The 26,853-nt window shown below is 41.0% G+C and overlaps 2 protein-coding genes across 5 annotated transcripts in view; one reads left to right on the plus strand and one right to left on the minus strand.

Moving 5' to 3' along the window:
* The window catches only part of rpl38 (ribosomal protein L38), a 1,167,099-nt gene that overhangs the window by 717,776 nt on the left and 422,470 nt on the right, over positions 1-26,853 (minus strand). The window lies entirely within an intron of this gene.
* On the plus strand, positions 18,645-26,408 carry tekt3 (tektin 3). The gene is made up of 8 exons (XM_022214781.2): positions 18,645-18,856; positions 19,776-20,380; positions 21,063-21,146; positions 21,236-21,306; positions 21,405-21,548; positions 23,109-23,331; positions 24,250-24,404; positions 25,263-26,408. Exons 2-8 carry the CDS (start codon positions 19,811-19,813, stop codon positions 25,477-25,479), a joined length of 1,464 nt encoding a protein of 487 aa, XP_022070473.2. The 5' UTR covers positions 18,645-18,856; positions 19,776-19,810; the 3' UTR covers positions 25,480-26,408.

A 26,853-nucleotide genomic window follows, 5' to 3' on the forward strand; every position in this document is an offset into this window, starting at 1 on the left:
AAAGACCTACATTGTGAGATATACACCCCCTGTCAAAAGTTTTGAGACACTTTCTCATTCAAATAAATTAGAACCCGTCTCAAAACTTTTGACAGGGGGTGTACATTAAACAAGTCATAATAAAGGTATTTAAAAAATACTGAGGGATTTCCAGTGGTTCTCTCTCATAATTTATATGCATGACTGAGCTGCCATAAAGATCCTCTCAGAGCAACTTCGGTTTCATTGTCTTGCTCAGTGACACTTCAGGAAATGAAACCACCTGCACTGCCGTTAGGAGGCAATCTGTTATCAACCTGAGCCACAGCTACAGCTTTAGTGAGACTGAGAGAACTGTAGAGACAAGATTAGGGTTAATCATGTCTCTGCTGATTAGTCGTCATCTAGTTTGAGCTTTAACATTGAGAATAATACTGGAGGCCGGGCAGTCGACCTGTTCAGAACTGGCATTTTCAACAAGCGCTGCAATTTAAAGGGTGAAAGATGATGCCTCTGACAAAAGTAAGAGTCCAAGAAGGAAAACCTACTGCGCTTCTTAACTAAAAAGGTTTAACAGCAGGTTATGAGGAGAAAAGAAAGAAACAGTGAGAAAGAGTACAGAGAATGACGAAGAAAAACAGTAAACCATCACGGGACTGAAACAGTGATCCAGTTCTGCTTTAGGTAAACTAAACTGTACTGAACTCAGCTTCAACTGCAATTCAGGAAACCTAATGTTTATCTAGAAATGTAAGGAAAAACGTGTGAGAACCATATGAGAGTGCACAGTATTCAGTGTATCCCTGGGTACCCTGCTACTTCCTGTCTTTCATTCTATGTGCACAGCTGAGGAATTTGCACGACCACGCTTCGGAGTCAGGAAATTACATTTTCAAGAAGAAAACTTTCCCTTTGTTCTTTTATGGACAGCAGGTCACATGTTAGGCATCATAAACCTGCAATAATTAGCATTTCTTTCTCATATAGCTGCAACCTATAACTGTACTGAAAGATGAAACCAATCAGGGAACTGAGACATTTTAATTCCACGCTTCATGCTGTCAGGACGCTAACACAACTTTATAGGGAAGCAGCCTTTCTTATTGGTCTGTCGGCTAATGATAGCTGCAAAATCCAACCTCTGTGTTTGACTTTACATCAGTCGCCGGCTTCCTTCTATTCTCCTTTTGCCCTTTTCTTTCCCTGTGTGGCTTTCTACTGACTGCCTTCATGTTTTGCTTTGAGGTCGAGCTGCTTTAACTCCTCACAGAACATCTGACAGCAACGCTTTGAGCCACATTTCTTAATTGCAACTCATCAGATGTGAACCATGAACCAGGAAAACTGCAGCATCACACAAAGGACACAGTGTTCAGCGCATTCACACAAACAGGGGGCGACATGCAGACAGAAAACAGTCTCCTCAGAGTAACCCGAGTCGTCTCATTCCACATTCTGATACTTGCATCCTCTCATTTGAATCAACTTTTTTTTTCAAAGTTCTTTCCACTCACTCCTGCACATTTGCTCATTTTCTGACGCCTCCACTTGGCCTCTTATCCTCTCTCTCAGCATTCTCACTCTTGCTTTCCGTTTTAAAGCCCTCTCCAGCAAGACAGAAGCCCTCTATTTTCCTCCCATATCCCTTTAGTTCCTCCAGAGAGCATTCTCCAAAAAGCTCTTACAGCCTCTTCCTGCCTCTAAAGCTCCCAGCGGCCACTCCCACAGAAAAAAAAAAAACTACATTACATCATAGCTGACTTGATTCATTGAACCGCGATGACTGTGTGGATCTGACACGCTGTTTGCTGTCAGTGGATTGTGCAGAATCAGACGATAACAAGTAGGATCGCTGGTATGATATCAATTTTGCCAGGTGGGAGATTATTGGTGAGGCTCATCGTTTTCTCTGCTGGCAGACAGAAGCTCCGGTGGGAGTCTGGATGGGTTTAAACGTGTGTGCGGCACATAGCGGCTCTTTGTTTGCGTTAGCAGACAGGGGGCTCCTCTGTGCCCACAGCACAACGGGAGCCAGGACAGCAGCGAGTCATGACTAATAAAGTGCAGCCAATAAACAGAGCAGGAGAGCTTCTCTCATACAGGCGAATAGTTGTGCAGCAGCTGCAGACCTTCTAAGGACAAGAGGAGACAACGTGATTTATGAAGTTTGCTGCAGCTGCGATTATTATTATGTTTCTGTGCACAGATAAAGTTCAGGTTAGGACTGCAGAGCTTTCAGATGAACTGTTGAGACACTTCTGCACGTGAGATTGTATCTAAAAACAGTCTAGCGCTGATAAAAGCTACACATTACAAGTCTACCTAGCAGGTTTGATATCCTGTATCTGTTGCTTTTCTTGGAAATTCCACAGCAATTCTGGCTGCCAGAAACGTTTCCTTTTCTAATTTATAAAGCATTGCATCAATTGCCACTATTTTATAAATCCAATCTCCTCAGCCCTCACTCCACCTTTGATCTACCAACCAATCACTTCCCTCCAGTCTGTGCTCTCACATAACCATCAGGCATTTTCAGTTCTGCTGTTAGATTTCCCCTTCTAATGGAAATTTTAAGTTTAATCTCAATTGCTTTTCATTCTACTCTCACATCTTTCTGATCTATCTTATTAAGTGTCTGTGCAAGATGCTTACATACATACACCACCGTTCAAAAGTTTGGGTTCATCCAGACAATTAAATGTTTTCCATGAAAACTCCTGCTTTTATCCATGTGCTAACATAACTGCACAAGGGTTTTCTAATCATCAATGAGCCTTTCAGCACCATTAGCTAACACAATGTAGCATTAGAACACAGGAGTGATGGTTGCTGGAAATGTTCCTCTGTACCCCTATGGAGGTATTCCATTAAACATTAACAATGTCTAGCCTGGATTACTGGTTAATTTAATGGTATCTTCATTGAAAAAAAGGATGCTTTTCTTTCAAAATACGGACATTTCTAAGTGACCCCAAACTTTTGAACGGTGGTGTATACAAAGGTAGTTTACGACGTCCTCAACCTACAGCGTTTCATCGTAACGTTGGAACTGGTAAGGTGAAACTAGTTGGTGAGTGGAGCGAGACTTAGTACTTTGAATAAAAGGAAAGCCGTCTCCATGGAAGTGAAATTTGACATAATAAAATGCTCAGGCTGTAAAATCAGTGCAACATGTTCTGTTATCTTCTAGTAAAATGATTCATACATGCATGAAAGTGGTTGGTATTCATGACTTTATGAAGAACTGATCGATATGATGCACGGAAAGGCTTTGTTTACATTTTCGCTGGAATTCCAACTTACGGCGAAAATCGACTTACATCGATCCCTAGGAATGGAACTCCAATATAAGTCGAGGACCGCCATTATACAGCATATTTTTCACTTTTACATCTTAAGTAAGTCCTGTTTTGTGACGCTGACTCACCTCTGGTATCTCCAACAGGACACGCTTGGATCCGAATCTGCATTGTTTTCATCATAAATCTGTTCCAATCTAAACTGTTTTTAAATCTGTACTTGGAGAAGAGATAAATGAAAAAGAGCCAAGCACAGAGCACATGGGTTACCACACTAAATGCTGGAAAAAGCTGCATAACACTGGCTCGTTGCTGAATACTTATGCATGTCTCAGAATCAGAAAAACTTTATTGATCCCTGAGGGGAAATTGTGTACATTACTGTTGCTCCCATTCGAGTCTTGGAAATTTAAGCAGGTACAAAAAATGTAAATTAAAGTACAAAATATGTCCTAAAACTATAAACATAAGTAGGAAAGTCTAAGCTAAACATTTAAAACATGCTTTATTCTAAGAAAATCTAAATCTGAGTATACGGTGTAATAGGAAGTAATGGCAGTTTTGCACATTAAGTATTAAATACAGTTAACTAGAGTAGAAATGTTTGTTTTTATAGATTCCTCAGCAGCCATTCATCCAGCTGAATATACAGACAAATGCATGGAGCTAACAGAAGAGAGCTCCACCACATCATATCACTTCAACATGCTTCTCCACACAGCCATGATGCCTAGCCGGTCAGCTGTCCAGGAGAGACCATGATGAGGTTCTGGGTTAAATCCAGCTATGCAGGCACGTGATGCCCACGCCGGGTAAACGAGAGCAGAGAGAGGCGGTAAAACACGGAAGGCCTTCCTCCGCCTCTGGTTGGGAACAACAGCATGCGGTGCGGTAAGAGGGCCTTGGGTGGTCGCCTCAAACGCAGCACGGGAAAAAAAAAAACTGTGTTAAACAACTGTGAGTTCACCACAGCAGCTTGTGTTTCAGCGAGACCCAGAGCAGGAGGGCTGGCAGCACTCACACAGAGGATTAGAGGCAGAAGAAACTGAAACAGTGACGAGTGTTGACTACTGCTAAATGTGCTCGGATTTTACAAATTCTTGACTGTTCAGCGCTGGAGGAAGGCTTGTGTGTACTTTTTTATTGGTGTACCATCAGAATCCCCTGATGGTAATAGGAATGGAGAAAACCAAAATCATCTTATCATAGATATATCAGTATCTGTGAAAATGTTGTCCAAACATGCAGAGACGAAACTTTCCTTTACAGAACTTCATGCATGATGTTCCTAAAGTCTAGACACAAAGGAAATCTCATTAACTATACATTATTTTTGAAGCCACAGATTAAATATAGCTTGGTCGAAAGAAGAAAGAGTTGAACTGGTGCTCCTCAGATGATGTGAAGGATGGACATGAATTTAAAAGTCATCCAAGGAGGATTTCCACTTGGCTTTTCCATGGTGCAGCATCACGGACAAACCCCATCCTGGACGACCAAATATATCAGCTGAAACTAAAGAATTGATCATAAAATTCATTCTAGGCTCCAAAAGTCACTTCCCTAAAGGTAACACTAACCCTGGGTGTCCATATGTCCATCCTTCACGTCCTCTGAGGAGCACCAGTTCAACTCTTTCTTCTTTCTACAAAGCCATATTTAATCTGTAGACTCAAAAAAAAAGATAGCTGATGAGATTTCCTATGTGTCCAGACTTTAGGTAGAAAACAGATGCTTGAGGTAACATAGAAACAGTGTCATTGCATAGTTTGTCCAGTAGAGCCGCTTTGCTCTGACTGTTGGCAGCACATGTAGTAGAGTAGATCATGGTGAGGAGTCAAGTGGTGTCTTCATGCTAATTTTAGATTTGGACGACTTTATTGTTCCTCAGAGGGAAATAAAGTTGTTGCAGCAGCATGGACATTTAATAAAGGGATAAACAATGAGACAACACAGAATGTGAGGGTATAAAATAAAGGTTAAATCAAATTAGATAAAATATATAAAATATAACATGGAAAAAATCAACAGAATATACAAGAGAAGCAGAATGTGACAATAAGAATGCGCTTGGACATGCAAATTGAAAAAGAAGTTGCAAGTAAGTTTCCAGATAGAATGAATAACATTTAGAATGTGAAGTGTTCAGTGTGTGAAGTGGTTTGATAACTAGGTAGTGACATACGCTGGCAGAAAGTTCCTAAGTAATGAATAATAAATATATGTTTTCAGTTATAAATAACTTGCGTGTCATAACAGAGCTAGCATGGTGTGGAGTCAAGCAGTGTCCTTATGAGGAGCTGCTAAATAATTTGTGAAAAAAGTTCCTAAATGATGACCCCATCATTTGCACTTTTCTACATCATACAGATAACTTTTTTTATAAACAATACTTGCTCATACATAAGAATTTAAATCAGTATTGGCCACAAAAACCTGGTATCAGTCTGGCTCTGTAGAAAAAAAAGTCCATGAAATAAAAAAACTAAAGACTTGGAAATATGAGCAAACTGTGTCAAAACATCCCGCTGCTTTTTCCTACCAGAATTTGTTACACCATGGTGCTACAACATCCATAACATGTCTCTGGGGTCAAGCCCTGCGTTACCTCTCGACACCGAGCAACAGGTCCCGTCTTTCTTTTCTTTTGACCTCACTTTTGCTGACCTTGGCTCCTCCCATCGGGGGTCATTGTGCATTCCCAGCTGCTGCAGATCATCCTGTCCACGCTGAAGCTGCCACAGATCCATGTCAGCTCATGGCACCCCTCACGTGGCACATACACCTGACATGGCATCATGAATGCAGTAAAACAGCGTCATTATCCCGGTTAGAATGGACTCCGATGGGGGCCAGTGTGATACTCAGGGCTGGGATTTGACAGAGACTGAGAAGGTGGCCACTTGGAATTCCTCTGGAGCATTTTTTTCAGCTCAGCTCTCCTCTCTGTGAAGCCAGAATTGGTAACCATGTGGCCATAATTTCCACGTCTGCTCCAGCTATGATATCTTCTCATCTCGGCTGAATGAATGTCGTGCCGGTTCGTTTCTGATAAACACATCATGAGAATGGAAAAGTTCCCACTGCGGCCATTTTTTGAGCGTTAAGCTGCCAAGAAAGACAAATGAATTTGGTTCTAGTTTGTTGAGCGCATTGACAATAGTGCCATTCTACTCGAGTCCAAATTTGGGAAAAGGAGAACAATTTGAAAGCTTGTGAGGAGCTGTCAACCAGATGCCTTTGGCATTTCAGAGAGAGAGGGAGGGCGCAGAGGTTGGAAAATGCCTCTGAACAAAAAAGCCATGGTTTTAAATGCCTTTCTCCGCCTTGTGGTGGTAAATCTGAATCTTCCTTGGCCTTTTGTTTGGCCTGCATAAGCTATTAGAGAAGAATCCAGACAGCGTGTGTGCGTGAATTTATGTTTTAATCGGAAAAATGTGTTTCGTTGTCAAATGCGCATTGTGATATTTACACAAAGAAAAGCAGCTAGAATGAACAACGGCATCATTAAATGCTCAAACTGAAACTGAAATCATTCCTGTGCTTGATGCAGAGCTCATTTTGGTGGTAAATTCTCACATACGCTTTGGCAAATGCTGAAATGGAAGCAACACAATAACACATTTGAATGTTAACTATGCTTCATGCAAATCTAATTAGAAGTTGCTAAATGGCAGCAGGGTTAGATTGCAGCAGAGTGTGTCCTGACATGAGAACATGCCTTTGGATTCATCCGATATCTCCGTTGATGCACTCTGACCTTTGGCAGTACGCACAGAGAATGGTGTAGTCACAGCTGTGTGTATGTTCAATGTGTGTGGACCCCATTCCTCGTGTCATTATACTGGACACGTGTTTTTGCATTATTGAGTCAAACTGAGCGTCTTTTTTTTCTTCTGATCTGAGACTAGAGCAGGGCTGTTAAACATACGATGACTTTAAAAGTGTAAAACTTACAGAGAAGACTTTGAACACTGTGCAGTATGACCAGGTCAGTCAGCAGAGTTTGTTTTGGTGGAACTCTGTTGTTCATGCACTGCTGCAGCTTTTATATATTTCTTCTGTTTAAATTTTATACATTTAACCTTCTTCCTTCTTAGTTTTGACTTTAGTTTGTTTGATGTGGTGGTCAGGATGACGACACAGATGCGGAAATGAATGTAAATTTAAAATAATCTCTAGATCTTGACAAGTTGTTTAGACATGTTAAAGGGGAACTTCGTTTTTTTTCAACCTGGGGTCTGTTTTCATGTCATTTCATACATGTGAGTGATGGAGAAATGAATTTTCGACATAGCTCCAGTATTTAGCCAGGCAAGCAGCTTAGCAGCTCAGCTAGCAGAGAGTGATGCAAGAACTCGCGCCAAAACACCCGTTTTGGTGCTAGCTATTGCGCGATTTCAGAACGAGATTTGCTTTCTAGCGTCCTGAGATTTGGATACAGACCACAACAAAGAGCGATCGCCAGGTAATGTGGAGGTTTTCGTTCACTTCTCATCTCTAGTATGTTGTGGGACACTCATTGAGACTATCCGAGCCGGTCAGTGTGGGGAAAAAAGCACGTTAGGGCGGACTTTGACGCGGGGGGACAAGCTGCCCCATAGTTTTTGCTAGCCGAGCTGCTAGCTGAGCTGCTAAGCTGCCTGCCTGGCTAAATACTGGAGCCATGTCGAAAATTCATTTCTCCATCACTCACATGTATGAAATTACATATGAAAACAGACACCAGGTTGAAAAAAAACGAAGTTCCCCTTTAGGACATTAACTGCAGATTGAAAATTACTAAAACTATAAATTTCAAATAATTTCTAGACCATGACAAGTTGTTTAGATTGCTCATTGTGTTTCCTTTGTGTCTCACTTATGTTTCCTTGTTTTATTCTGTGCCGTTTGTCTCATTTTTGTCATTCTATGTCTCTTTTTAGTTATATTTTGTCTTGTTTTTGTTGTTTTTTGTCTTTTTTGTCTGACTTTTGTCGTTTTGATCATTTTACTGGTTCATTTCAGATCAAATAGAATAGAATAGAATAGAATAGAATAGAATAGAATAGAATAGAATGAGTTTGACACTGCAGCACTACAGTTTAAAAGTACTGGATGAGGATTTCAGTTCTCACACTTTTCCAGCAGTGATCCTAGGAGTCAATGTTGAAACAACGTGCCATAAAAAATATGTTCTTTATAAGGACATTCATGCCAAAGAAGAAAAGGAGAGCTGTTCTGCCTTCAGCTTTAACTGCAGCACCTCTCTCAGAGACAACAGTGGGTTTGGAAGGCCGTTAATCGTGGGGCAGAAACGGCTTCGGTCACAGAGTCCGTCTGGATCCAGCAGGTCCAGGTCCGTCGTCCAAGCCTTGTTCCCATGCTGCCAGGGTCCAGCTGTGCACAGTCTCCCATCAACACTGACAGACACCTCTTTGTGCGAGAGGACACAGACTACGACCAGCTGTAAAAAGGGTACTGAGAGAACTGTAGTAAACGGAACATTTAACAAGTGATTGGAGGGAGTGATGGGGGAGGATTATGGGAAGGGAAGGAGACAGTTTGTGCAGCATGCTTGGAGAAAAAATACAGGAAATTACGACGCTCGGACAATAACTTCCTCAATTCCTTTCTTGAATCGTCTTTTTGGCTCTAAAGCTCGATGCACTTTGCACATGAGTTGACCACATGTTTCACATCCTCAGTGGCACCAGCGCGAGGAATGCAGCATCCTTTATTCGTGATTAAGGCACAAGATATTCCTCTGACCGACTTTGCATGATGGTGACTCATTGTGTAACCATATGAGGTTTCTATCATTCATGTTCCCTTCCTGTCATGCCTAGATGACAAGCACACGCTGCCTTTTCCCTAATTTGGGGAGGAGGTCTGAGTGTGAGAGTTAAAACACACGCCCAGGGTGAATAATTCAACTCCTGAGTCAGCACGGAAACATTAGACCTCTTTCCCCTTTATAAACGTTTGGCCAAAAATAACCACAATCACAGCAGCAGTCCGGCGGTTGCCTCGAAGGAGGATGCTAGCTCAGCTTATGGATGCTTAAAAACCTGATTTACATGTGAACAACTACAAACAAAGCCTCAAAATAAAGACTGTTAGGTGACGGACTAACAGAAATGGTCATCAGTGGAGGTGTTAATGGAAGTAAACATCTGTGAGGTTCAGATGGGCTGCAGTAGGGATGGACTGATGTGTGTCTTTTAGGATCGATACAGAATATTTATGACCAAGAAAGGCCAATAAACATTATTTAGAGCCTAAATACATTCAATGTAATGTTTTATCAGCATGTGATAGCAGAGAAACTGTCATTCATCATTAGGTTTCTTAATAAATTATGATTATAACTGAAAATGTACAATAGAAATAGGAATGATTAAATTATGATGCTCTCCTCTGTTTATGTGGGATCAGCAGAAATTGGTCATTTTGTCGTCTGCTGTTCTGTTTTCTCACTGTTCTGGCACTTTTTCTAGAGAGCACTCAGGAAACATGTATAGAATTCACCATAAGCTATAAAAAAAAAGTGGAGATTACTTCCTGTACATCGAACCACAAGCATCTTCAGCTCTGATCAACATGTCGCATGGCAGTGTGACTGGGCATGGATTCTGATTTGTGTTTCCTCCCCTCTCCTGGCCTGGCCTGGCCTGGCCTGCCCTCTCCTCCGCTCTGCTGCACGCCGCAGAGTGGCTCCAGTGGAATGTGATGACCACAAACCGGACAAAGCCCTGCATTCATGGCCCCTCGTCCCACTCTGGAAGTTTGCGACTGGGAGCCTTGATCACAGAGTGGGGGGTGGCTAAAGTCCATCCAAAGCTCGCCCGTCCCGTCAGACACGCGTTGGCCTCCCCTGAACTGCCACATGACAGGCAGCAACACCTCTATCTGCTGCGCTTTATCGGCTTTTACAGTTTGGTTTCAGCTGTAAATAAAGCAGAAACCGCTCACAAATACTGACCCGGGATGTTTCCTGTGAGTCACAACCAAAGCAGCTTTCCATGTTCACGTTTAGCTGATTTGACAAATGGAAAGTTTTTAATGTCCGAGAAAGAAAGAAAACCATCTGGATGCCAAACAGGTGGCATGAAGCGGGATTTATTCTGCTCAAGCTTTTAACCACCAGCAGCCCATCATCCATTAATGGCAGCTTGAGAGGTTGTAAACAAGAAAAGAGGAGACGCCGATTGCTAATGCAGAGAAAGAAATTAAGGAAATAAGTGTGTCTCTCAGGTTGGGATCGTGTGTGTAAAATTACGACAACTTCAACGCTGGTTCACGCAGCAGATTTGTCCACACAACCATTAACTGCTGCCCGGCTGTCTGTTCATCTCTGCTTCCTCTGTCTGAGCAGCTAATACAGCATCCATTTGCCTGCTTTGTGTAGGTAATATAATAGAGCCCACAGAGTACTCTGTGCCTCAGAGGCTTTTCCACTAAACCTGCAGACATCCCACCGCAAACACACAGCTAGTCACCATGCAACACCATACAAACATGCACAAGGCATGCGGGGATCCTAATGGGTTCATACTGCTATGCAACATGTACTGTATATTCCAGATATACACAGCACATGCACATACATACACTGATAGGAATGTAGCTCTTCTTAAAGGAGACGTTTGCTGATACTTTCGATTTTTTCTTACTGTCAATAACGGCTCGCATCGTCAGTGCAGCCAAAGCTTGGTGGATCATATTCCTCTGCCCCATAGAGCTCCATTGTTCTCCAGAAACTATTAAAAACACATCAGAGAGACAAACCACTGAGCGAATGTTTCTTCATTAACACAGGCCCTGTACTTCATTCTGAGGAAACACCACCCACACAAATCAAATCTGAGACGGAACAGTTCAGTTAAATAGGCTGTTTGAGTGATGCTATTTAAATTATTCAGGTTTTAGTTGTTTGAAGGAAATTATCTTTTTGGAATGAATGACATTTTCATTAGAAAACAGTTAGTTTGGTAAGTCAGGAGGCAGGAAAGTGTTTAGACACAACTAAGGATGTCAAAAATTAATTATTCTTTTAACCAATAAGGCACAAGACGTCAGAAATGTGTTGCAGATTAGCTGCAGTACCTGGCTCTTAGTATTGAACACTGCAGTGATCCAAGGAGTTGGTCACGTGGACAGCTAGGATTTTCATGTTGGCAAGCAGAGTTTAACTAGTGAAGTTCATGAGAACGTCTCCTGTGACCCTTAATGCCTCCTGGTCGGAGCTTTTATGTCTTAGATGAGCTCAGTTCTGCATGGTAGCATCACCATGGGCTGATTGTCTTTCAAAGCACTTTAATCAGAACATGCAATGATTAATAAATGATCAGACTGCACATTATCACTAAACAGGTTGTTCAAAATTTGCATCCCTAGACACGACATTCCGTGCTGGTGGTTTGAGTCTTTCAATGGAATTTTATGAGATTATGCAGACATTTTCTTGACTTACATTTTAACTGAAGACATCACAAAACATAAAATGATTAATTCGATTAAATTAAACCCAGTGCACCAAACCTAAACAGCAGTAACTACAATCACATGTTCATCGAGTCATAAATCATCAATCATGTACTGGAGACCAAAGCAAGCCCAGAAGTTAGGATATTATATTAAAATTTATAATGTAAATCAATTTGAAATCCTTTTAGAGAACAGGGAATGATGCTTAAGCAGTTTGCAGAATGCAGTCATGAACATTTTTCTAGAAGAAGAAATTCTGTTACTGTCTCGTAACACTTTTTAAATCTATATGTTACTGTTTACTGCCAAATTCCTTGTAGGTGAAAACCTGCTAGGCAATAAAACCATCCTGTTTCTGATTAAAGCACAAACAGCATGCACCAATGGAGTCCTATTTGGCTTCCTGCATTTTTGGTCCACTCCTTCGAGGATTTGCTAAGAAAACTCTGACTGTATTAGACAACATCATCAAGCTCTGACAACACCATGTTCAGCTGGTACCACTGGTGCCACAGAAGGCCTCAGTTTCCCCCTTTTCCACCAATACAAAACTGACTGTAAGCTCTGGGTTGGTGGTCTGGTTCAGAAAAGGTTCAGCTGTGAACGCTCTAAGAACCAGTTTGCTTTTCAGGGGACTAGAGAACCGCCACAGCAGCACATCATTACATCTGTGTATACATCCATTCCAGTACTAGGTTTGGTCGTGAAGCTCCCTCTGAACTTCTGATGAGAACCGCAAAGCAAGCCGATGAAGTCATCATTTATCTCATTTTACCCGACGGCCGATGTTTTGCTGTCATCAATCAAAGTTTATAATTGATGATCTGGCATGTACAATTGAGCTAATAAGTTCTGTACATTTTCAAAAGAGCTTCAAGTTGGAAACTGATGATGAAGTGAAACAAATAACGACATCACTGGTTTTCCACACGCATTCTGCTTCGATTCACATCCATGCTAAGCTCAGTTTTCCTTCATTTTATTATCCCCCGCCTCCATGAAGTGGAAAAGGGGGATATAGGTTTGGCCTCCGTCCGTTCGTCCGTCCGACATGAAGGGGACAGCTTTTCTCGGAAACTATTACAGCTAGGATTACGAAATTTAGTGTGTAGCTTTACACCATGGACACCTTGATCAAGTTCGAAAATGAGACCTGTGCGATAATATTTAACAGAGTTATGGCCCTTGATCACTATTTTGGATATAGACTCATAGACATCACATGTGGCGGGGGATATTGATGACCATGCCGTCTTGTTTGATAGTCTACTCCAGTCACAAACTATTAGTCGTTCTTGTCGGTCTTGATATTCCCTGCTGTAAACGCTTCTTGCTCAAAGTGTTGGTATTGCTCTGGAACCATGAAAAACCTGGTCTGAATTAGGCGAGTAGTGATGAACTAGAGGACTCACAACATGCTGGTAGAGGCGTATCATGGCTATACGGATAAACAGTCAGACCACACACCAGATCCATCTCGGATGACTGTCGATGACCTAAAATGAGTCAAGGAGGCTCCTGTGATTTTGCCATCTGGATGCTCCATTACCTCAGTGGGGGATCTCTAATACTGTCATCAGATTTAATGGTTCATTTCTCCTCCCGTGTTCCTCTCCAGGTGTGGCCGCCCTCCTCACAGACTGCTCCATGTACAATTCATGAGAGGGAAACTGATGCCTCCATAACGGCCTCTATCCTCGGACAGACAGAGGAAGAAGAAGCTGCTTGTGTGATTTGCCCGCTGAACTGTGCAGTTAGACCAGCAAGCAGAGCGTGGTGGGGCTGCTGATGGTAATCTGTTAAAAAGAGGAAGCTGTGGTGGGACCGGAGCGCCGGATGGAGCAGGAAACTTGCCAGGTTGACATAGAGAAACGGGGGGTTGGGGTTTGATGAAATGAAAACACTCAGAGGCCTACGGAGGGAACAGATGAGGACTTGTTTTCACTGGGTGGGAAAGTTCAGCAAACACCGCTGACCTCCTCCTCTGGTCTGTTCTTACCTGATGAGCTGAAGGTCAACGGTGAAAAAATGAAAGACGTGTCAAGGCCTTAGGGAGTGTCTGTGGGGGGAGGAACTGCTGACAGTGAGCCCATAACATTGTGTTCCTCTCCAACTGTGAGAAAGTACAATGATCCCTGGATTTGGTTCTGTAACGTTACAGTGAGCAGAGCAGATGTTGATGCTCGTAAAGGGAGCAGCAGAGATGCATTTCTTATGCAGGCTGGTTGTAATTCTGACCACAACTTGGTGTACTAATTCCTCATGAAACTTACACAGCATCAGTCTTGCAGCTCATTTCTGAGTGCAGATCTCTTGTGTTTGTATTTGGGATTCCTTGCAATTCCTGTAGATTAATAGGTAGACATTGCAGGGATCTAAGCCACACAAAGAAAAGGGCTAAAGTACTGTATGTTTGCAGGTATTTGCTCCTTTCATGAAGCCTGTTCAAGGTGACTAGACCAGACCAGCATATATGCACTGTAATAACATTTACAGTCATTTCTATTATAGAGTTAAATACACATCTTAAAAAACACAACTACTACCTGACATCACAAAACATGGAGCAGCAAAGCTAGATCTAATTTAACAGTATGGACTGTAAAAGTACTTTTTGACACTGAAGACAGCAAAAATGTATATTTAACAATTATGATGGAAAAAAAGCGTAATAATTCTGAGTCTCCTGGGTGTCAAAGGGACCAGGAACAGACTAGACTTTGCAGATATAGCGCAAGAAACTAATTAGTGGTGAGGACAGCCAGTACCAGTGCTCAGTACTGTGAAGTTTGCTATCACATGTCACATTATTAACCAACCGGCATTGGCAGGTTAACGCCTGAGTATTGCTACTTGCCCCTGACAGAACCTAATGCAAGATGATCATTTGGTATGATGTCATCTCTTGGTTATCTAATATAGACCAACATGAGCTGAATGTCTGACTGACCATTGCTCATGCTAGCACCAGGACCAGAAGCTACAGCTGATGGTGGAACTGAAGCAGGAACCCAATCCCTGGCATAGACATCCCATCTGGAACTCCATGGTGTCTCCAAGAACACAGTCCTTCTGTCTAAAATGAACGCTACATATGACCAGTAGCAGCTGCAAGTGAAGCTGTGTCCCTTCAGCTACCCAAACTAGCATGAAAAGACACAAAAGCTAGCACAGTTGCAAAAGACGTGACCAAAAAAAGTGTCAAAGTGTCTTCCTGCAACATGCAAACACACAATAATTCACCATGGTGAAAAGTCTTAAAATGAGAGGTAATTCACAAAAAATACCAACTTTCTAAATCAAAGCTACTCAGACTCACTGCCACCTACTATTGCAGAGATGACACTTTAATGTGAAGTCACACGATGCATTTGGAGAAAACCAATGCTCCACATTCCTAGAAGCCTCAGAAAACAGATAAAAACGTCATAACTTCTCAAACGCTCATTGTAGAGAAATTTTAGTCTTCATTTACTGAAAAACTCAAGTAGTTCAGTCAGTTGCAGAGTTAAATTGACAAGTTTAGGAAAAGAACCCTGACAGTGACACTTGTCTTCCATGTAGCACCTCTAATTTCAGAACACCACCACGCTAAATAAAAGCAGCATGAAAGGAGATTGTCTTTGCAGCATTATCCTGTAATCTGTGTGTGAAAGGGGTCATTGTTAGCTGCATATATGGAGACGCTGCCGTTGCCTCCGTCTCTAATTGAGAATGATCTGATTTTGTAAATATGACACAGGAAAAAATCTGTTTGGTCATTGAACTGACCCCTCTGTGTATTAAAGGTACATATTTAGAGGCTTTATGCTCACATTAAAATAGCTTAGATCTAACTCTAAACAGTTGACATGGGCAGGATTGGTTGTTTATCCAAAAGTCTGTGTTTTTGAGAGTGTCATCAATATAGTGTAGTTTTAAGGTGGAAATTCTGCTTATTTTGCTCAAGAAATGTCTTCTAGCATACAGAAAAACAACCATACGGACATTAACAAGGATGAAAACTATTTTCTTTGGAGACGGTCTTACATGTCAGCCACTAAGTGTGACTTCCAGTATTTTTGTTGCAAAAGTACAAAGATAAACGTAAATTTCTGAAGTTGAGACAAAAAAAAACTGAGCCTTGATCACCTGAGAATGCCAGCAGGAGGTCTAGTTCATCATTTATTTAGAGTCTTGTGTCAAAACTTACACTCACTGCATATCTCCTGCAAGCCAAAATAAGAAAAAATCCAACACCTCTGCCAAACCACATGACATAAATTGCAGAAATTATGAGATTTTTTTCTTCTCTTCTTGAGTCACTTTTCATCCACAAACAGCAGCTTGACTACTAAGTGGCTCCAACACCACATAAGGAGAGGATATACTGTCCATTTCAGACAAGCATTTACTTTAAGAACTCATCTTCTTTTTGAGTTTTTATTCCATTACCGCTGTCAGCTCAGTGTCACCGTGCTCTAAGTGGAGGGGACAGCATGCTTGCTCCCTCAGACATTCCTACTATGCAGTAATTCACAACATACTCTCATGGGCCACAGGGCTGGGGTATATATAGGCCCCCTCTAACATTTCCTTCACGTTCTGAGGCCGGGCTGCGATGCGCTTCTCCGGCGGACACTCGCCGCTCTATCCAGGGGAGGAATTTCATACGAGGGCTGGCTTTTCATACTTTTCTGGGGCGTATTTATAGCGGCTGAGGTCAGGGCAGCGGAGGCGTGTGGGGCGGCCTTCTTCAGCCTCGCCATGTTAAGTGATGCTGCCGGCCGTGGGGGAGGAGCGACGGTGCGTCATTCCATTCTAAATCTAAACCCCCGTGTTTATGACAATAAACCAGACCATGAGCTGAGAAATAAGGCGCGCTGTGGCCTCTTTGAAGCTGCCGCCCTTTTTAAACAGCGGACACAGTGGAGGTTTGAGGGGAAGAACCGTGAACCTGCAAACCAGCCACACATTCATCTTTAGAGGGCTCTGAGACGACACTGTGCGCTGCAATCTGACGTGTTTTTAACCTTTAGCTTGAAATATTTTTGTTGTACTCGTCATTTTGTTGATTGAGTTATTAGGAAAATGAGCTTCTCGTGAGATAAATTGTTAATTTACAAGTCAGTTCAAATTTTTAATTGTAAAATGTGATTAAATGTTTTTCAAAGCAGCTGCCTCAGTGCATCCTGTTCACACACTTTTTACAGCCAAGTTCCAGAGATTTTATTCATTTATTTACTGTGATTACAACGATAACAAACATAGCAACAATAATAAATATTATTATTTAAAAACAATTCTTCTTCTTCTTCTTCTTCAATAACAATAATTATAATGATCATTATTCATAACAGTTGTACTCGTCATTGTTGTAGTCGTAGTTGTTGTAGTTGCTGTTGTGGTTATTGTTATATTAATTATTGTTGTTGTAGTGATTGGTGTTAAGATGTGATAATAACAACAACATTAATAATTATTATTATTGTTGTTGCTATTATTATTATTATCTATTTTTTTATTCTTATTTAAATTACTGACCTCAAGAATCTGACATACTTTGATTTCTACTGAAAGGTAAAAGTGAACATTATCAGTGAATGCATATTTTTCAGACCACTGAAATATTCAAAATGAATAAACAGCTGAAATAGTTTGCTTTAGAAATACCAAAAATATGGACTATGTCTGTCAAATACCTCAGTAAATTTGGTCAAAAAATACAAACTGGGCCTTTTATGGAGAAGTTAACGTAAAATGGAAATCATTCTTATTGTGATATTGCTGGTTTTTATTAAAAACAAAAGCAGAACACTTCATAATTATGTGAACATTGTGAAACAGTTTTCTTTTAATGGGCCTATTTTAAATAAAATATTGCAGCTGGATGAACACATCCTGAGCTTCTATGCATAGACCTGCTGTAGATTATGCAAATGTAAGTGGTGCTTCAACAGCATGAACAGCTGATCTAATTATACTTCACTGGAGGAAGTATAATGATTTACAGAAGGCTGGCTCTAAAGCTCTCCTTACCTGTCATAACCACAGCAGCTAAGCTTTCCAAACACTGACAAAACACAATGACAACACCATATAATGAGCATGCAAACACCAGCAAAGTCAAACCGATGCTGGAAAAACCCCAAACAGTCGTATATTTTGTCGTGGTCAGTAAAGACAGACCAGCTGAGGAGCTCCTGGCCGCATCCCTGCTTGTCCCTGTAGTGGAAACCAGGCTATCATCTGTCCAGCCCTACCCCCTCAGAACAGATTAGTGTAAATGATCCTCATGTCCAATGGTAGGTAACACAACACAGATTATTATTCTGTGCTACAGGGGTTTGTGTGGACTCTTCCTGTGGCATGAATCATTAAGCAGGTGACTGTAATCCATACAGACAGCCGGTTCTCAGGGTGACAGGGAGCTATCCACTGATGCACCCGGACCAAACTGAAGTCCTGCGCTTCAATGGCAAGGCTCAGATTGCTTCCCAGCTAACAAAGAAAAACTGAGAATGCACCAGAAAATCAAATTTGTTTGCAATCACAAGATTCCTCTTTGCACTTTAAGACATTTCGACCTTTAATGAGGAAACTAGAGAACATGGAGGAGATGGTTTATGGTTGCAAACACCTCACAATCCTCACTACCTTGTACTCTTGTGCCTTCTTAATAGGTTGTATCCATTTGAGGGAAAAAGCAGAGTTGCTATTCAGAGTTGCATCGAGCCAATCGGTATAAATCAAGAAATGTAATAATAAGCAAAGAAAAATTACAAACACAAAACCTTATCTATACAGTAGTGACACTTTGCAATGCCAATGTATTTACTAGTATAAAGAAAAAGCACCTGGTGGACATTAATCTGAAAATCCCAGGCAGAGTGTTGCAGTAACCCATGGCAACTGCTTCAGTGTCAACAGAAATCTTGGACAAGGCCAGCTCCTGCAGCCCAGCACTGTGCAGCTCCATTGGCTGCCTGAATGAATGACTTGCAAACTTGTCAATGTATTATGCATGTCAGTTCACCTTTAGTGTGTTCTTGAGCTCATTCTCAGGTAAACACAGCAGAGAGGAGGCCAGTCACAAGACCCTGTGTACCGAAGGACCAGCTCTTAGTTTGGTAAGACGTTTCTTTTTCCATTTTTATGACGTTAGTTCATCAGTCTACTTTTGATTCTTGTATCTGTTGATTCCATTAGCCAAATAGCTTTTCTATAACTTTAGCATGCTGCATCAACCTATGAGTTTGAAGTTTTTACACTGCAGTGTTTGTACAACTCAAGCCTAGTCCTAGAATTAAAAAAATTAAGTTTTTATTGAAGATCTCAATTGATCTTTCAAGGACTAGGCTTAATTAGTGTCTAGGAAACTGGCTGTAAATGTCCTGGATTGGTAGCTGCATTAAATGTTTTTTTTTTTTAAAGTGTAAAAGTAAAATATATATGTGTCAAATGTAAATGTTCTAGAAACTGCAGCTTGTTGTGAAAAGCTACATTTTGTTCATTTTTTACTGAGCAACTCGTGGAGAAAAGTACAGAAATAAAAGGGTCAAGACAACACAAAAATGACATTTGTGCTAATTAAAGCTGCAATAATCAGTATTTCTACATAAAACTGAGATGAGAAATGGGTTTTACATTCATTCGATCAAATTTAAATGTGTAGTCATTTATAATATATAGAGCGCTAAACAAAGTTGTCATAAAAATGAGAAAACACAAATATTTTAGAAATCTGTTAAAAATTTGTTTCAAACTAGAAATTGTGTTGTTATTTATTAGACAAATAAACTGGAAGAACTACATAGCCCTCCTTGACCTCCTTTAGCGCTGATAACAGCTTGTATTCTTACTGGCGTTATTTTTATGTACTTTTCGACTTCTCTTTTGCTATTGAGCTCCAAATAGTTTCTAGTTGTTCCCAGAGACTCGCCATCTGTTCATTTAGGGCAGCGGTGGCAAACACCTTTCGCAGGGTGGTTTAATACTGTTGTTAATATTCAGACTGTTGTGAAAATTATATGATTTTTTTTTAACAAGTTGGACTGCATCTGCAGCCTGAGGGGCGTGAAGAAATGGAGCTGATCGGATCCACCCTGACGGCCACATATACTCGGCCAAAAACCAGCCACTTCCTCCCTGCCATCTCCACCATGGCGTCCAGCTACCGCAACACCCAGCCGGCCTTGGCCATGAATCCCAGTGCCAATCTGTGGAGGACCAACAGCTACTACAAGAGCAGCAGCGCCGTCCCGACCGCCTCCTCCATACAGAGGGAGAACTTAGACCTGGTCCGAGCCAACACCATGTTCTACCCGTCCAACAGGAGCGCGCTGACCACCCGCTACACACCGGACGACTGGTACAAGTCCAATCAAAACAACTACAGGGAGTCCGAGTCGTCCCGGAAAAGTGCAGAGAGGCTGAGGAAAGACACTCTGAGGCTGATGCAGGACAGAGAGCAGCTGACCAGGCGGACCCAGGAGAACACCAGCAAGAACCTCGGCGAAAGGCTCAACGACATCGTCTTCTGGAGGTCTGAGCTGAGCCACGAGATCGACAACATGGTGACTGAGATAGGGGCTCTCAGTGAGGTGAAGAGGAGGCTGGAGAGGGCCTTGGCAGAGACTGAAGGGCCTCTTCAGGTGAGGGTGGAAGGAACATCCCTCAGTGGAGAGTGTGTGTTATCTTGAACTTTCTTCTCTGGTATCTCAGTTTGGAGTTTTGTTATTGGAACATTTGCAAGTAAATATTTACATTTCTGCAAGGGCAAGCTCCATTTTGCTTGCAATCTCAGCACCGTTGAGAGCACTGGTGTTATCATTCATGCATGTCAGGACTTGGTGCGTCACAGTATCTGTGCAGGAACAGTTTTGACTAGGGTTCCCTGTTTGGTTGTAGCAACAGTATCTGTCTGGTCCTTCACAACACTTTAGAACACAGCAGTGCCTTCGCTGGGTCGAACTCTTAATTAGGTCACCTTAGTGCTCCGTTAAAGGGTCAGCGGTAAGTTTGTGTTGCCCAGAGTGAGTCAACTTGGAGATCTGATGACAAGGACACCTTTCTAGGCTAATATCATGTGGCAGGGAGGTTTTCTTCGAGTCTCCTGCAGGTAACTGGAGTGCACACCTGATATAAAGGCCGGCACATAAACCTCACACATATATGCATTCAGGAACATACCTGCTTATATCTCATGCTCAAATTACTTCCTCACCTATCTGAATTTCACAAAAAACAGCAGAGTGAAGAAAATGTTGGATATTGAGTGACTTTTTACACAACAAGCATCTCAACCCGTTTTAGTCATGATCATTTTGTCAATAGGTGTCTCAAGAGTGTTTGTACCACAGAGAGAAGCGGATGTCCATCGATCTGGTCCATGATGATGTAGAGAAAGACCTCATAAAGGTAAAACACAAGCAGCTGTGAGCTTTTAGTATGTTACCTCTGCAGAAAGAAGCCACTTCTCATATCTTTCCTGCCGTTGCTATAACAAGGAAGTATCGGTCATAAAGTCATGTCAGGAGAGGATGCGTCGACATCTGGACAGAGCCATCGCCCAGCTGGCGTGAGTGTTAAAAAGTCAAGTTTAAAAGTATTTGTGAATGCAAATATATTCAGTCTGTTGATGTGTTTGTTTCTGTGCTGCTCTGTGGGCTTCCTCAGGTCAAACCGAGCGGCTCAACACGAGCTGGAAAGAGACATGAGCGACAAAGTGGCAGCTCAGAGGATAGATGACAGGTGTCACCATCTGAGGAACACATCAGACGGTATCGGCTATTACAGAGGAATTGACAGACTAGACCCTTCGTGAGTATAGTTACATGATCGAATATTAACCGTTTCATCTTGTTAATCAAATAGTTGCCAGCGGTTGGGATCCTGGACTGGGGTGTCCGGTTAAAGCGACACTCTTTGGCTGCTTTCAGACATGCACTCGTCTCCATTAACCTGACGGCATCTGAAGGTGTCGGCTTCATGTCCGGTCACTTTACCATAGAAGCTATGATGACGATATTGCCAGATCGGACCTTGTAACATTTCTGCATCACTTTCAAACAACAAAAGTTTGAACTACATGCATTTACCATACCTTATTAACTGATTTTAAGAAGCTTTTCTTCCCTTTTAAGCACTGATATTGGTCCAAAAACATAGAAGAGGGCAAAAAAAAAAAAAAACAGTTTGGACCCCAAAATCCTTCATTTACTTTGCTTGAGAATTTCACATCAATTAGAAACTGAAATGTCCATAATTACACAACATCACTCCGATGAAGACCAACATCAACAGATTACATTAATGAGGCTCATTAAAAATGAATTATTCTGAGTTTTGACTACAAGAAGCTGAAGTTTAGTTTGTTACTTCCAGCTGTTTGTAGGAGTCTTTCTTCTGAGTTCATTAAAACCTTGCATCCTCATGCAGTAGCAGAATCCACAGTTACATCTCCAAAACCAAAGGTGTTCACATATTTATGCAGATAGCAAAATACGTCATTACTTAGAATTATAAATAATCCCCGACATGGAGACAGGATCAGTCAGGATCTAAGAGTGTCGACGTTCACCAGATGGAGTGAAGTCTTTTGTTCATTACTGCTTATTACTGGTGTGTAATGAAGCTGTGATGAGCATTAACCTCCTAAGACCTGAGCTTTGGTTGAGCTTGCATTTTAGCGTAACCAATAAATATAATAATTGGATAATATCTGATTATTACATTTATTATATTTTATTTTATCAATTTTACATATTATAGTTATTGTTGTTGATGTTATTTTTATTATTATAATTATTATAGATATTTTATTTTTAGCATTATTATGAACAATATGCTCTTTTTGGAAAAAAATGATATCCACTTATGTGGATGGCAGGTCTTAGGAGGTTAAGGTAAAAGCGACATATATTTGAATGACAGAATGCTGTCAATTTACCAGATTGTTCAAATCGACAATGTTAACTATCCCATGTCTGAAAGGGTTTAAGTGTCTACGGCCATTCTAGTCTTCTGTGAAGCTGCACTTGGACATAATAATGGTTCTTTTCTAAATAAACTAGTCACAACAACATTGTTAACACGTGCTGATGTGAAACAACAAAACGGATTACCATATCCAGTGTTGTTAGGTTTAATATGATGATTATGCCAGATGAAAATTCAAGCAATCACCAAAGTAATTAAACTGTAAGTTCATCCTAAGAAAGATATGTGTCCCAAAAGTGTGTTGAAGATGATAGAAAACAGGTCAGGGGATCATCAGTGTCATTGCTATTCATCCTCTGGGAGCCACACAGAACAGACGGAACAAGTCTCTGTAGAAATCTCAACCACAAATTTACATCATTTTTTTCTTGTCTCCGTCAGACTCTCTCTGCCCGACTCCTGGTCCAAGTTCACGGATGACAACATCCTGCACTCCCAGAGCGAGCGAGCCGCTTCCCACAAGCTCCGAGATGAGATAGAAATCCTGCTGAACACCACGTCCAACGAAATGTGGAACCAGTTCAACAACGTCAATGTAGCCTTCACCAACCGCATATCAGAGACAGCCGACACCAAGAACAGCCTGCAGACACACCTGGCTAAGGTCACCACCTTCTCCACACGCTTTCACCTCAAAAAAACAGTCCAGTCCAGTCATCGTTATTACTCCATCTGTAGATGTAATTAATTTATTTTGGAGGTTTATTCATCAGAGAACTCATTTCACAAAGCAAAACATAAAGTACAAGAGGCTGTATTATCAAACTGGAAGTGGTTTCAAAGAGACAGTCACATGTCTCTGTAATAAGGAAAAAATTCATTCACTCGCTTCATGCAGCGCTTAACTAAATTTGTCCCCTATTAGAGGAGATCATGTGTTTGAACTATTCTCTCTCTTTTTCTTCCCACAAAACAGATAGCACCAATCTTATATTCAGCACCGGCTATAAAAATGTGTACACAATGCAGAAGATGAGCTCTTTATTGTCTGCTACCAGGCCTGCAAGGGAACATTCGCCCTGAGTAGTGGATTACATGCATTGCTTATAATAAAACATCCCTCTCAGAAGGCAGGAATGGTAATAAATTGTTTATTGCTGGTGCTATATTCGACACTGGACCTCATTGTTCTCAGGTTAATGGCAAAGGGGTTAAGCTCTCAGAGCGCACAAACTGTTGGTTGAATTTGCACTCTATCAGAAACTGTGATATGAAGCACATCGTCCTCAATCAACCTCACTCACTTTCAGCTATAAGCGGCAGTCATTCAACAGAATTCAATTACATCAAACGGATTTGGACGGAGCAGGCCACTGATGTGACGTCTGCAGCTTTTTGCTAGCTCTCTGCCTCTTCCCTTAGGACTGTCACATTTACTGTCCCCATTTTTTGTCAGCCAGTCCTCTTTTCTCTTAATAAGCACACTTTACTGTACTTGAGCTAATTTTATTAGCATAAATGAAACACTCAGCTGCTATATTTTGCTTTAAAAACAGTTTTTCTGTGTTTTTTTCCCACCCAGACTTTGCAGGAGATTTTCCAGACTGAGATGCTGATTGAGTCTCTGAAGAAAGCTCTCAGAGATAAAGAGTGTCCGCTGAAAGTGGCCCAAACCAGGCTGGAGGAGAGAACTCGCAGGCCAAACGTAGAGCTCTGCAGAGACAACCCACACCACAGGTAGCTCAACAACTAGCATTCACCATCTTTAACAATCCTTGCACAGATACTGATATATTTCTGCTAACATTTTTCCTACACCATATCACATTTGCCAAAATTGTTGAGTCCAGATGAAAAGCTAACATACTTGCAACAACAGTTACACTGAAAAGCATGTAGAAGTATACATTTAAATGCATTTAAAATACAGATTCAAATGCTTTGTGTGTCTTTGGACATTAGTGTTGATGTGGTAAAATTGGGGCTAAATTATTGGTGGTACCATCTGGCTTATAGGATTGTTTTAATGAATAGCTAATCATGTAAATTAAATTGTATTTCAACTAAAAGTGCTCAGAAACATACTTCACACTGGCTATAACTTGGTAAAGATAGACGTGTCATAATGATGCAAATCCCCTATGCAAATTTAACATTAAAATAATAATATAAGAATAAATGAATACCGTAAACAACAATACTAAATGATAAAAAAAAGTGATTTTCATTCACAAAAGTAAAGCTGCCAATTTTAAAAGTCCTTACTTTGGCACCATTATGTGACACCAACAATGCATTGTGATTCCCAATGGCACAAATTTTTTTTTCCCGTATTTACCCATTTATCTTCCATGTAAAGGTTTTAGTGAACCAAACTTAGTGAGAAGTGGTGAATGATGCACCAACTTATTGTTAAAAAACGGTTAAAATTTTGTAATTTCTAATAAATCGAACACATTTTCCCATACATTTTAGCCATTTTTTGACTCTCTTTGAGTCATTTTAACTGAGGACCTGTAGCACAGTTGCACGTTTCCTTCTATTTGCAGAAGACGCTAACAGTTAACCTGCGTCTCTTTGTCTTTTCTTGCTCAGACTTGTGAGTGAGGTGAGGGAGATCGAGGACACCATCCATAAACTTCAGGAGAGGCTGATGGAGGCTGAAAACACTCTGCAGACTCTGGTCAAGACCAAAGTAACCCTGGAACACGACCTTTCCATCAAGGCCAACTCACTCTTCTTAGACCAGGAGAAGTGCATGAGCATGCGCAAGAGCTTTCCCAGCATGCCCCGTCTGGTGGGCTACACCTAAACCGAGCCTTGGAGGATCAATAGAGTGAATGCTCTAATGGGTTTGGAGCAGTGTGTGAACTATAGCCATGGCTTTCAGGGAAATGACAGAGACAACATTTGTGAAGAAGTCGATTTTCTGCTTTTATTTATGATTATTTATGGTAATCAACATATGAAAAGTAGCTACAGTTCCCTGCTTTCAGCACCGGTTTGTTCTTTGCTCTGCTTTTTGATCGTTATTATCAAGATCTTTGAGTAAAAGTGAATGAAGTTTATTGAATTAGTGATAAACCACCTTCATGTGTTAATCATGTCATCAATAATAGCCTCATTTTGTACAATAGTCATGTTGATAGAGAGGCATAAGATAGACTGACAATATTTTATTCCCTTCAAATCATGTTTTCAGGGCAGCTCATGTCTTGTTAGCCAAATTTTCCCTCAAATCCACTGGAGTTCACGCACGTTTGGAGTGGTTTAGAAGAAGGCTTAGTTAATTTAAATGTTAACAAAATAATTAAACTGATAACCACTGAATAAGAATAATGGATTATCTTAAAGTTCCTGTGCAGAACTTTTATCTCCCCCTTCTGGCAATGAAAGTAATTACATAAACGCTGTCTATATTTATCCTTTAATCATTTCTTTCTTTTGTTTTCTGGAGCATGAGAAACTTTTCTTTGATGCTTTCCGTGTTTTTCCACCTCACTCCTATCTGCTGTAGCCCACAGTTGCTCCACTGTTCATCTCTTCAACCACCAATCATTGCTAGTTAACATAAAACTCATCTCAACCAATGAGAAATACAGAGAGATTTACCTGCTGCTAACGGGCTTGAATGCAATGAATGTTCATATATATGTAAAAGTTCCTGCACTGAGCTTTGATATTAAGTGTTGAACCTGTAATAGATTTAACAGCATTAATAAAGAGAAAACAGAAAAACAACTTAAATTGTTTTCGTGTTGTTGAAGAATCATCTGTAATAGCAATTAATGAAACTTAACTCTGTATCTACTAATGCTTTTATTTTGCTTCCAATTCCTATTTTGTCCATTCGTTTGTTCTTGGTCAGAAATTCATCGTACGAATCATTGCTAAGATGTTGGAAACTCATGTGTTTACCCTGGAAAGTTCCATTATAAAGCCCTTGTTAGTCACTAAGCCACACAAGTCTCACACCTACTGTGGATTTCTTCATGTTGTACAAAACAAAGTGACCTCAACAGTTAAAGGGAAGCATTTCCAAGACCGCTAATAAATTACCTCAACTGTTCTGTGACAGCATCCAGCATTTTCTCTCCATTTCTGAAACTGAGAGTCTTAGATTTATAATAAAATTCTTCATTTTAACCCCTATGTGCAGCAGTGATATGATGCTACCCATCTAAGT

Source organism: Acanthochromis polyacanthus, chromosome 19 (genome assembly GCF_021347895.1).
Source record: "Acanthochromis polyacanthus isolate Apoly-LR-REF ecotype Palm Island chromosome 19, KAUST_Apoly_ChrSc, whole genome shotgun sequence".
Classification (NCBI taxonomy): domain Eukaryota; kingdom Metazoa; phylum Chordata; class Actinopteri; family Pomacentridae; genus Acanthochromis; species Acanthochromis polyacanthus.

Bases quoted from the DNA above. Each gene is read 5' to 3' on its own strand.
- tekt3 (XM_022214781.2), top strand. From the start codon at position 19,811: ATGGAGCTGATCGGATCCACCCTGACGGCCACATATACTCGGCCAAAA. The intron at 20,381-21,062 runs GTGAGGGTGGAA...TTTTGTCAATAG, and splicing joins AGACTGAAGGGCCTCTTCAG to GTGTCTCAAGAGTGTTTGTA. The intron at 24,405-25,262 runs GTAGCTCAACAA...TTTCTTGCTCAG, and splicing joins AGAGACAACCCACACCACAG to ACTTGTGAGTGAGGTGAGGG.